Below are 13,454 nucleotides of genomic sequence, written 5' to 3'. Positions count from 1 at the left end.
CAGCAACTAAAAGATGATAATCCTCTAGGATGCAGCTATCATCTAAACCTAATCAATTGGTTTAATTTTAAACCCCAAAAAGTGAAATTAAGCCCTTTTCGCATTATCTTGATGTCTGACTGTAACTAAATTGCAAAAAGTCTTTCAGAACTTCAAAGGAAAACAATGTACAATAAAAGTCTGAATAATCGTTTTTTGCCTTTGAGGCACTTTAAAGCCATTTCATTTAGAAAAAGCAAATGCCATTTTAACATATTTATTGCAATACAAGCCATAGAAACAGATGGTTCTGTAGGATATATTTGATTATTTGTCTTGGAATTTCACCATCACTAAACAATGCTTACTTAGCATTCATGATTCTTCCATTGCTTTAGCAATGAGATTTAACTGGAAGTAAACATTTAAATCTATCTTATGTTTTTACCATGGCTGATAGCACAGATTGGATAGAGACAACTGCAGTGCAAGGAGAGAAACTAAGGCTCCTTTTTAAAATTTGTGCTTTTAAAATGTTCTGGAGTGTAAAACACAAACTACTTGGGAAAAGAAACATATTACAACTTACTTTAAAATTGTTTTCTTTGGGTTTTCTCCTCATTATTATATTAAAAGTTTCATATACATCTTCTGTTCCACTTTGGATGGTACTGGCCATATCTTGTTGATATTGATTAGGATCCAAGAAAATTCTAAATGTTCTTGAGTCACCTTTAAGTCTTGGTTTGGGTTCTGGCCCTGCTTACAATGAAAGTCAAAATTTATCAGATACAAACTAAAAAAGAAAAGTCATAAAAAGTATTTTAGAGATAGGTTCAGGCTGTAGCAATAGCAATAACACTTAGACTTTCAATTCAACCAATTCAAAACTTAATCAATGACAACAGCAACACAAAACAAAGTAAAGAAAGCTTAGGCTGACAAAATCAATCATCTCAGCTCTGTCCCTTCAGAATGAGTACTTCTTTAAGTTCTCATTAAGGGTTGTAACTGCTGCTATTGAAAAAGTGACACATATTAAAAGGCAACATTCTGATTCCAGTTTATACTCTCTCACATGGTTAAGGAAGAAATTTTACAATAATAATAATTTCAACAATTTTATTATCATACCTTCTTCAATGACACGTCCCTTATCATCCAGCATACCCTGGATTTCACACCCCCTGACATAAACAAGGCCAGTTTGTTCCACAAATGGCTGCCTTCTATCAAACTTGGTACCATAGGGCTGAGTGGGACGGACAGTAATTAGAAAGCAGACATCATGTTTGCGCAAACCTAAATGTAATGAGAGAGAGAAAAAAACATTCATTTTTTTATATTTTCAAATATAAATTTAAATATAAATAAAAGTGATTTAAGAGAATGCAATTAAATCCATGGAAACAAAGTCAAATAGTTTTGAAATTACACTGACGTACCTATTCAATAAAATGTTATTTTTGTCATTGGGCTTTTAGCAATGTTTTTTTATTTATACTGATCTATCGACTTGTTCCCAACCAAAAGGTCTTAATCAGAAATGTGCCTCTTTATAAAGGATTCCATGAATTATATTTACTGTTATCAGCCAATCAATTGGTACAGTTTCCTTTTTTCTCCCCTCTCCATTGATCTTCTGCTACAGATGTTCATATATTGATATTAAATTTCCTCATCAAAGTACATAATGATCTGCCTCACAATATTCAAAAGAGTTTTTACTCAAGGATTCCAGGGCAGGCTGTTATGTGCAAAAATAAGTATAAATATTTAAATAGCAATATATGCTGATTTTAACTTTGCTGTAATTTATCATCCCCAACATTGCAATGCTGTTTTCATTTTTGTTGCTCTTTTGAATTCTTAAAGAAAAACCGGAGAAAAGTAATTAAATATATACCTGCTATAAGCATGAAAAATATGTTACATATATTGCAATTACACTAAATTTGTTCTGTGGTATCAGTGGATCTATACAGATTCACAAAAAGTTGGATTAAAATTAATTGAGAACATACTTTAGATTTTAATAGGGATCTCCCTCCAAAATATATGTAGATATATCTAATATGAAGCTTGTTAGCATGTGTGATACAAACACACACACACAAATGCGTGCCCACACCCATAGATCCTTGTTATATATATATATATATATATATATATATATATATATATATATATATATATATATATATATGAATGTATGAATCAATCAATCAAACAATCAATCACAAGGAAGCACAGCTTGCAAGTTCTTCTAATATAGAGAAGCAGAGTTATCTCAATGTTCCTTGCCTTTTCTTTATACAAATTATGTCCTTTCAACATTCCTTAGTTAGTTCAGCAAGATTAGAACTTTTATTAATGCTCCTAAAAAGTCCAGTTGATTTTGTATATTTCTATGCCCATCTAGCAAATGATTTTAAAATATATGTTCACGTTATTTTTCTATGTAGTTAATTTGGTAAATGGACCATGACACATAATTAATAGTACACATTCAACCAAGATAGGGGAGATGAAAATCCCAAATTATATGCAGATTATCAGTCCTGTCCCTGTCATTCCTGAATGTTCTAGTTCTGCCTTCTTTACATCCTGAGGGCTTTCCTTGATATCCTGTTATCCAGGATTCTGGATTGTGAGAAAACATATTAAGCTGATCTTCCCCCTCAATACAGTAAAGTAGAAACAAACGTAATAAGTGGAAGCAGGCATAAGCCTTTCTGTGACTTAGAGAAATAACATCTATATAGCACTACACTGTCAATAATTCAAATGTTAGCCTTGTGAAGATGGATATTGATCCTTGATAAAGAATTGTAAATCTAGAAATTAGGTATGCTTTACGAAAAAAATCACTTATTTGTAATGTTTATATGGTTTGCCATCTAATATATGCTAACAGAAAGAGTTAAAAATAATTATCTATTCGTCACTTTGAAGACTACAGTTCTTTATTCAAACTGAAGAACAATACACAGAGCAGACTAAAACATTTGACAATTTATACCATTTATGTTTTACTGAATATACTGTAATGGTTTTTTGCAGGTTTAACATCCATTTGAAATGAATTAACGACCTCTTAAGGATTTGGTATGCCAACACACTCAAACATACCTTCCCATTCATTTTTGATGTTGTCTCTAATGTTCAAATTAATTGTAACATCTGCACGGACTCTCATTGGCCAATTTTCTCCTATGTTTGGCTTTGCCACCTCTACAATGGTGAAAGAAACAATTGGCTGTGCCATTCGAGCCCATCCACCAAAGACAATGCCACCATATTCTGATTGCCTAATAACCAAGATCAGAAATAAGAAGCTGTAAACTTTTAGAGACAAAAAAAAACACCTCATCACAAACTTTTTTTCTAAAGATTGAAATTCCTCAAAAACATCTCGGGAAACAAAGCATAAGAAATAACCCATGGGATGTTTTCATCTAAAAAGCACCATATTTAATCCACCCAGTTGAGTAATCATACTCTTTCCCGTCATCTGGTCCTGTAAAATTAACTTCCTAGGTGAACATGAGTTAGAATGAGATCCATTCAACATTCTTCTAATTTAGTTAATTTCACATAGCTAAAAAAAGGAATTATAAAACAAAAAGCATCATAGGCATAGAAAATCCTTTTTAGTACAGGTAGTCCTTGACTTATGACCACAAAAGTTTCTGTTGCTAAGACATTTGTTAAGTGATCTTGCCCCATTTGATGACTTTTCTTGCCACAGCTGTTAAGTAAATCACTGCAGTTGTTAAGTTAGCAACACAGTTGTTAAATGAATCTGGCTTCCCAATTGACTTTGCTTATCAGAAGGTTGCAAAACCTAACATGATCCTGGAACACTGCTACCATCATAAACATCATAAACCAGTTGCCTAGTGCCCAAATTGTGATCACATGACCACGGGGATGATGCAACAATGGTAAGTGTGAAAAACAGTCATAAGCTCTTTTTTCAATGCCACTGTAACTTGGAACAGTCACTAAACGAACTGTTGTAAGTTGAGGACTACCTATACATATATTTAATGTAACCACTGTGTATGTTACCATGGTTTCATCCTACTGACACTATCTTCAATGTCTTGTCTGATTTCATAAGTAGATTCCAGACGAAAAAGGTTGAAATTTCTTAGGAGGTAATCATGAAGAGTTAGAAACTGTAAATTCAATTTTGGGAGGGCAAGACAACCTGGAAGAAAAAATGGAAGGGAAAAGAGTTTATCTCTAGTTTCTTCTGGGAATTATTTTTTGTATTAATTACTACAGCTGCAACTCTATGCTATTTACCAGCAAGCAAGTCTCACTGAATTGAAAGGAACAATTTATTTAGAGTAGAAATACAGAGAATTTACAAATCCAAGGCAGAAATCTTGTTAGAATATTCATGACTAGGAGAGACATGGTAACAAGGTCAGCCAATCAATAGGCATAGCAACTAAGTCAGCCAATGGGAGCTTAAGCAGATCTGAGTCTGTGCTGAGAATCAAAACTGAAACCTCTCTGTTTGCTCTGAACTCTGAGATGAAACTGTTCTCTCCTGCTTGTGTTCTGCTTGTCACTTTTATCACATTGAAAGAATCTATTACTGTTATTGTACATTTATTCATCTGTTATTATGTATATAAAGAAGTTAGTGAATCCAGCTGAATCAGTTATCTGTGTGTGCTTTCTGGGTTTGTTTTTTCTGCAACAAACTCTGATAGAACTTATTTTGACACATATAAAAGCATATATATTGTTCATAAAAAGGGCTCTAGTCAAATAAACACTCTTGCTGAAAGAAGTGGAGCAGATTAGATGCACTGATTTCCTCTTTCAATGCAATCTGTGTTTGAGTGAGGAAACTAAAGATATCACCCCTACAAATTATATATATATATATATTCTCTGTCCATCGGCTCGTCACAAGAGACCATCCAGACAGAAAGCCCAATATTTTACTGTTGCCTTTGTTACATTTGTGTAGTATTTGTGCTGATAAATAAATAAAGGGAGACTAGTATAGATCTATTTCAAGCTATTTAGCTCTCATCAGCTAGCCATACCCAGGTTCGAATCCCAGTAAGGGTATGGGTAGCTGATGAGAGCTAAATAACTTGAAATAGATCTATACTAGTCTCCCTTTACTTATTTATCAGCACAAATACTACACACACACACACACACACACACACACACACACATTTATTTATTTATTTATTTATACTCCTGAATGGACCCAGCTGAGTAGTACTCAGTTAGTCTACTCCAAGCCCATGTGGACATATTTTAATATTATACACACCCTAAATGTCAGTTTTAAATTAAAAGGTTAAAGATGTATGGATTGGGTTTGTAGTCCAAGGACCCAGTGCCTATTTAGTGGATGAGGAATATACTGCCCACAAAGGGAAATGTCCTCTCATTCATGTTTTAGGGTACCTAAATCTATTTCGCAGAGCATATATTGAAGAGGAGCACTCTTTAATTGTCTGCCAGCACATGGATAAGGGCCTGGATGACATAGCCCAACTCTTAGATTCCCTCCTTCTCTAATTATTATCTCTTAGAACTGTGCAATATATTCCATTTCCAGTATTTCGATTATTGAAATGGAATGGTTCCATTCTGTAATGTTTCAATCTGGAGTAGGCTTATCTGAGGTAGAACTATTTCTAGAACACTTAAAAGAACACGGTCTGAGGAAAAGCCCTTTCAGCCCTGGACCATTCAGACTGACAATTCTGAGTGACATAAGATTTTGCACCCACTATGTGCCTTTAGGGACATAGGTTTTCAATGATTATGTAAAAAGTCTGTTCTAGTTGCAATACTTAGTAAACGCATTGCCCTTGGAAATTCCTCTTTTCATTGTAACATCATAAAGGAAGCTCGTAACTGCAACAATAAACTATATGGGAGAGAGCATACTGCTTCCCTTTTCTGTCTATCGACTCACTCTGGGAGCCATCCAGACAGAAAGCCATTTTTTTATGTTGCCTTCTTACATTGTGTTGCATTTATGCTGATAAATAAATAAAGGAAGAATAGTATAGATCTATTTCAAGCTATTTAGCTCTCATCAGCTAGCCATACGCTTCTTGGGAATCGAACCTGGGCTGTATTACATATTAGGCAGTTATATTCAGCAATTTTTACCTTCTCCAGAATAGTATTCAGTTGGAACAATATTTTCATCCCAAATAATCTTCTCAGTGGGATACAGAGGCATCTGATTAAGCTGCTGAATTTGAGAAATTCTACGTTCATGTCGAGAGACCTAGAAAACAAAAAAAAAATCTTTATGAGTACTTGCCAGCCAATTGTTTGCAAATAAAATGTTCAGGTGCTGGAATTAACTTGAAAGCACCAAACAATTTAGTCTCTATACCAGTGGGTCTCAACCTCCCTAAAGGCGTGACCCTTTAATACAGTTCCTCATGTTGTGGTGACCCCCAACCATAAAATTCTTTTATGTTTTCTGTATTTTTTCAAAAATATGTGTTTTCCAATGGTCTTAGGCGACCCCTGTGAAAGGGTCGTTCGACCCCGAATGGGGTCCCGACCCACAGGTTGAGAACCACTGCTCTATACAGTCTATCAAAAACTTATCCAAATGTTAAGTTCTGTAGAAAAAGTCCTTCTAAAGATGTCAGATCAGAAGATTCTGACATGTTGACTATGTTACTCCCAAGCAAGGGAATAATTTTTTACCATTCTTTAAAAGAAAAAAATCTGTAACAATCCATTTGTTTTGTCAGGCTTTTAGTTAATTAACGCATTGTTGTAGATATGATGTGTGTGTGTTTCTCCTTTATAAGCTGTCTTGAATATTTGTTTTAGTAGACAGGTTTAAAAAAAATTGTATCAATAACTGTTTGCACAATGCATTTTGATAACTACATCAAATATAGACATGAGATTTACAATATACTTCATTGGAGATATCTATCTCCAAAATTACTAGTAATAGTTTTGACTGCATTTATTATAAAGAAAAGGTAAATAATTGGCTTCTTTTAAAAATGTATTTCTCAACAGTTCATTCAAAGAAGCTAAATAATAATAGCATTGAATAGGAGGTCTGGGCTGGTTACAGAATACATGGCAATTGTCCACAGACACATTAGCAACATTGTAAAGAGATTTGGCTGACACCAAATACAAGAAATTGTCCGGAGTGACAATGTCACACAATATTTAGCATGACTTCCATGCAATACAAAATGTGACCATAACTATAGCATGCTGGCAACTTGTCTACATACCAGCTTATGTACCTTGAAAAATGTAAGAGGAGCATTATCAAACCGTTATCCATGCAAACATTGTTTCCAAAATATTAACACGTTGTTTTCTCACAGGACATATTAAAATGCACAAAATCAAATAATTAAAAGCTGCCCAAATTGATAGCTATATCCTGTCAACCTGATTTTCATATTTGAAATGAGCAGGATGAATTATTTCTTTCTCTTGAAACATACACGGATGAAATAGAATCCTATTGCGTTTTCATTTTTCAAATAATCTTGACAATTCTTTGTGATAGTGAGATTTTAAGTTTTTTTTATTTTGTTCTAGTAAGTGTGTTTATTAAACATAGTTGAAAGATGATGGGATGCAAGTTGAAAAATACTAAAAATTATAAACATGGCATTTTTAAAGATGCCACAACTTTTTGGACATTTCCTTTTTGGACAAATCCTGTACCACAAATTATTTGCACTGTCTGCTCATCATCAGTTCAGATTCTGAATGACCAGCTGAAATAACCCAAAGAGCTGTAAGTAGAAGAGGAAATACACTATCACTTGCCAGCCTGTCATGAAGTGACATGTTCTTCAAAACCAAGACAAACAAACCTTAAAGAATTCATTTAAGCAAGAATAACTCAAACTTACCAATAGTTCAAGCAGAAAGTATTTTTCATAAGTTGTATTTTCTCCTTCACGTAGGGGTGGGAGTAAGCAGAGATATGATGCCACCTGGTGGAGCATATCTGGACTAAATAACAAAATGTGTTAAGAATCACCAGGCTTTTATGAAAAAAATATGAGCTAATTATTTTAATATTTTCATTTACTTTTATCATAAAAAAGATACCAGGAATGATCTGCTTGGTCCAACAGTTCCAAGTAGTAAAGTTATAGTATAGTGAAACTGCCCATATTCAGTTGCTATGGTAAAGGAACCTACTATGCATAAAGTACTTCATCAAGATTTAGTATTATATATATGAGCAAACTCATGTATGTAGCCAGGGAAGCACTCCTAAATTAAGACTTGCAAAATTGATTTATCATTCTGCTCAAACAGAAAGTGGTGTGCTTAAAGCAATTGCTGGTTAATCAAGATAGAAATAATGAATCCACTGTACACAGCTAGGTTCTTTAGTTTAATTGTAAAAACAAGCCAGATCTTATATAACTAAATATCAAATGAAGCCATAAGAAGATCTACTTGAACATATTACTGCCTACGCACCTTATGTGAAATGCTACATTTTTGTTATTACATGCATACCAGACCACTATTGCGCAGATTCTTTTTTAAATCAGCAGATAACTTACACTGCTTTGGGGGCACATAAATTGCTAAGCACTAGACCTATGAATTGTGATTAACAAATATTTACATATATTTACACATGCTTTTGGAAAACTAGATATACTTTCCAATCCTTCTTTTTAAATAAGAGAATTATTGCCCTAAATTTTAAAAAAACCAGTTTAGTTATACATAACAGGTTATGAATCACAGAGTATTTTCAATTTAAGCAACCATTTCAGCTGAAATTATATAATAAAAAAGTCAGATTTTTGGCTTAAAGAGATGGCCAGTCATTGCTTAAATAATCCCGATCATCATGAAAATCAAGAATTTGCCATTAAATATCTACCTAAAAAAAAAACCCTTAAAGTATGATAATGATGACGTACCTTAGAGGCCCAAAAAACTTTAGCAGAGAATCACGTGTATCTACAGCAGATACATTTGAGAGGGCAAAACTGTAGAGTTCCGGAAAATGTGCAAAGGCAGCTCTCTGAAAACCAACCAAGAATCAGGATTAGAATCAAAAATTCTTATCATCTACATAATTTGCAATTCACAAGACAAACTGCAAACCTCTGAGAATTAGCTAAATATCAACAGCAAATAAAACAATGTTCATTATAAGCTTGTTTAATTGCTAATGTTAGCCACTTTCCTCTTCATTTATGATATATAGTTATTGGATTTACCCATCATACGAACTGACTATTGCTCTAATATATAGCACTAAATTAATAAAATTAATAATAAAATATATCAAAATATAATACAGATTAGCATCCTCTTCTAATCTGTGAAACAGTATGTATATTTTGATACCATATATTATTTTTTTCAACTACTGAAATTTTCAGTCAATGCAGTCTGTTCTCTTTGGGTAGTTTCAGTCTGGGAGAACTTGGCTCAGTGGTTCCCCAGGGACACCACAAAGGTCATCTCTCCCCCTCCCTCCCCAGCTTTTAAAACATCTGTGAAACTACTGTGGGAAGCCCCCAAGCAATTTGGGTTTACACTATGCTGATGATACCCAACTATACATTGCTATTCCAGGCTATGGGGCAGATGCTTTTGATATTATTCTCCTGGAGGATGGGCTCTGGATGGGAGAGAACAGGCTCAAATTAAACCCAAAGTTGCTATTCATACATCAAGGTTCACCTTTGGTGCCAGTGTTATCCCTAACAGGAACTATCTCTGCAGCAGCAGGTTTCTAATTTGGGAGTGCTTCTGGACTTGTAGTTGCTACTTGAACTGCATATGAAGGCTGTGTGTAGAGCGACTTTTGGTCAGCTTTGGCTGGTACACAAATTGTGCCCTTACCTGGTGCAGGAAGTGATAGTAAATCACAGTCTCATTACCACTGCATAAGTATTTGCAATGTGCTTTACATGTGGCTGTTTGGATATTACAATCAGTGCAGAATGTGATATCCTGTGTCTTCAATGCTTTCTCAACGCTTACAACTATATTGAAGGCCCTGAACCATTATGACAAGATTTGGAGAAGGAGACTTAAAAAGAGCAGGCTCCATTCCAGCAGTGCTTCAGAAGTCTCCTTCTCTAAATTGCATGATATGAACTAGGAGGCTTTCAAAACAGTGAGAGAATGGAGCCCACAAGGAGAATCATGCAAGCTGGCCTTGATTAGAAGAAAAAATAACCATGCCTTGCATAGGCTGATTATGCCTGTCAGTAATTGGTGAAGAACAATTAAGGTAAGTGAAGATACGTGGGACATTCTGCATATTCTGGTGGGCAGGGAGCAGATTAAGACCTCCCAAGCCTAGAAGGCCAGGGAGCATTCTGAAACCTCTCAGGGTCATACCAGCTTTGCACACTAGTTGCCCAAACGGATGGCTGAGATGAGGGAAGAATATGTGGGTGGGGATAATTGAAACACCCCTGCAGTGATAAGTGCAAGTGCACTATCAAGCACCTGAAGTGGGCCACTGCAATGGGTCTAAGTTTTGCACATAGAATATGAGTCCTTTTGTTCAATAACATTGTAATGTTGAATAGTTACTGAATGTATGGCCATAAGTCAAGGACTACCTGTATGAGAATGCCTGTATCTAGATATGATTCATATTATGCAGAAGCAACTGAATACCTTTCATATGAAATGTAATGCTACACAAATTGTATTTCCAAATATATACCCATGCTTTCAATTTCATAGCAAAAGCAATAGAACTCAGACTTATATATCGCTACGTAGAGCTTTACAGCCCTCTCTAAGTGGTTTACAGAGTCAGCTTATTGTCCCCAACAATCTTTTACTGACCTCGGAAGGATGGAAGGCTGAGTGAACTTTGAGCCGGTTAAGTTCAAACTCATAGCAGTGGGCAGAGTTAGCCTGCAATACTGCATTCTATGCTACTATGGCTCTTTTATCATATCCTTTTACCTCAGCATAAATTCTTAATAATCAATGATATATAAAACAAGTCTTTTCCAAAATGAAGTTTAATAAAAAGCTTTATTTTTTTAAAAAAAAAAACTTTTGAAAAAAATCTTAGAGAAGCCTGAAGGTCTAATTACCTGGAGGGAAGTAATTCTATCATAATGAATTGTAGTCATTTCATTTGCAGTCAAAGCATTTCCAGTCTGATCATTAATTTCAAATCCCGTGTAGAATTTGAGCATGTCTAAAAGCTGGAAGAAAAAAGTAATATGTGAATCCAAATAAAACATATTAATATCATGAAAGTTTTATTCTAGTATCCGTGTAGTTTATAAATTGTTTATAGATTTCCACTAATTCAGAGTATGCTTGGAAATGTTTAAGCAATGATTTATGAATAATGTGATAATGGAAAATATTTAGAAAAAAATTTATATTAGATTTTAAATTTTTCAGGCTTGAAAGTAATTCTAAAATGGATGCATAACTTGAAAATTGATCATCATCAGAAAAATACAAACACAATTAAACTTAAACTAATAGTTAGAATGCAAGGAAACATTATTTGCTTCTATGTAAACTTCATAAAAACAATCAGAGGCAGGAAAGTTTGGCAATAACTGTTACACTATCAATTCCTACCAATAGCAAATGATGCTGACTTGCCCACTCTCACTTTTCAGTTGCAATAGTGCAATCCTTCATGAAATTCCAAGAAATTCAGTAAATAAAAGCAAATCTCACCTGGCAGAACAGATGTCCTTCTTTGTCCCTTTTTGCTAGACTGGATAAATAACAATGTACAACTAGGTGGGAGTCATCTAGTATAGTATTAAACCATCGTCGTGTTGGAAGCAGAGCCTAAAAAAGAAAATATCACACTCTACAATGTTATGCAGGTCATTGTTTGACCCCATTTATTACTTAAACATTAGTTAGAATCTAGAGCTCATTAAAATTTTTACTGTAAAAAAAGTTTTGCTGTAAAAAACCAAGTTTTACTCACTCATTTATAGTGGACTAATTTATATTGATAAAATGAAAGAAACTAAATATTCAGACTTTTTGAAAATGTAGCAGAAATTGAATTAATATTTTCTGATAAAGATTGTAACTGAAATTGATACCTCTTAAACAGAGATAAACAGTTTTTTTGGCTCAAAATCACACTAGGCCTGATATAAGTTTACCAGTGTTCAAAAAAATATCAAAAAGAGAATAAATCCAGAGATCAGGTAGTTAAAATATAACAGTATTTATTGATAATCACATATGGCTAGTTTCTAACTTTGTATAATGGGTGTTGCTATAATTTTATTATTATTCAGATGCTAAAATCATTTATTTTTTTAAAAATAGAAGATATTAAAATTGGAATAATTCCTGGTACTTAATTTCTGTTACTGTTATTTTAAATTTTAGCATTTAAAACAACAGTAAAGAAAACCAAGAAAATGCAGCAAATATTAGCAATCAGACCAATATTAAAACTCTTTTTCATTAAATACACGTAAAAAAATTGTGTGCCATACATTGGGAGGTGAGGATGGTTTTGGGTGTGCTTGTTATATTATCCCTCTAATCCTTAATCTATCTTTAAAAGCAGCATGGTTTGATTACCCAATTTCAAAAAGGACAAAACGCTAAAGCACACTTATGATACTGTATCTTATAAAAAATATGAAATTGCATATATTGTACAATAGGTTGAGAGGATTTTTTTTTTCTCCTTCTCACAATGCCAGAATGAACAATGCACACAAACAGCTTGAAAGTCTATTCAAAAAGCTACTACTGCCATTGAAAGCTCTTACTATAGCCTAGATGATATTGTAAAAGAACTAGCATTTGTCTTATAATTATTTTACCTCTAAATCTATCATAAATTCAATAAACCTTTCACAATAGCGCACTTTATCCATACAGAGGGCATCTAGAAGAAAACACAGACAATTATACATTATCTCAAGGACCTTGGTGGGACTGTGGTTAGAATGAAGCATTGAAGGCAAATTCTGCCCACAGTTAAATCCTGACAGAACTCAAGATTGATTCAGCCTTCCGTCCTTCTGAGATCAGTAAAATGAGGATCCAGATTGTTGGGGGCAAGATACTGACATTATAAAACGCCTAGAGAACGCTGTAAAGCACTATGGGGCAGTATAGAAGTCTAATTGCTATTGCTATATCCTTACTTTATACATATAGCAACCTTACATGTAAAAATCCAGAGGCTTTCAGTCAAGTTGGCTGAAAATTATGAAAGCAGTTGTCCCAAAAGACGTGGAGCGCACTAGCTTGGGAGTAGAGCTAAAATTTCACTCTGACATTGTAGCAATGCCAAGTAGAAAGTTGAAGGTAAGACTGCACTGAATAAAGACCTCTCAATAATCTTGACCCTCTCCCTCCATTTGAGAGAGCAGCTATAAGAATTAGGGAAAGAGGAGCTCAGGACAAACAAAGAAATATTAAAGCTTAGATTTTTTTCCCCATTTTGGCTTCTTTCTCCA

General features: G+C 34.1%; 1 protein-coding gene across 1 annotated transcript in view; it reads right to left on the bottom strand.

The window, feature by feature from the left end:
- Positions 1–13,454, bottom strand: part of AQR (aquarius intron-binding spliceosomal factor) — a 48,941-nt gene that overhangs the window by 24,822 nt on the left and 10,665 nt on the right. The window contains exons 10-19 of the mRNA XM_032230075.1: positions 12,813–12,877; positions 11,689–11,805; positions 11,082–11,195; positions 8,928–9,031; positions 7,890–7,992; positions 6,145–6,265; positions 4,054–4,195; positions 3,112–3,290; positions 1,114–1,281; positions 569–738 (exon numbers count right to left, since the gene is read on the bottom strand). Coding sequence (XP_032085966.1) covers positions 569–738; positions 1,114–1,281; positions 3,112–3,290; positions 4,054–4,195; positions 6,145–6,265; positions 7,890–7,992; positions 8,928–9,031; positions 11,082–11,195; positions 11,689–11,805; positions 12,813–12,877 — 1,283 coding nt within the window. The remainder of the gene's footprint in view (positions 1–568; positions 739–1,113; positions 1,282–3,111; positions 3,291–4,053; positions 4,196–6,144; positions 6,266–7,889; positions 7,993–8,927; positions 9,032–11,081; positions 11,196–11,688; positions 11,806–12,812; positions 12,878–13,454) is intronic.

Source organism: Thamnophis elegans, chromosome 1 (assembly GCF_009769535.1).
Source record: "Thamnophis elegans isolate rThaEle1 chromosome 1, rThaEle1.pri, whole genome shotgun sequence".
NCBI classification, from domain to species: Eukaryota; Metazoa; Chordata; class Lepidosauria; order Squamata; family Colubridae; genus Thamnophis; species Thamnophis elegans.
Note: the sequence above shows the minus strand (reverse complement) of the source record. Positions and strands in the feature narration are given on the sequence as shown.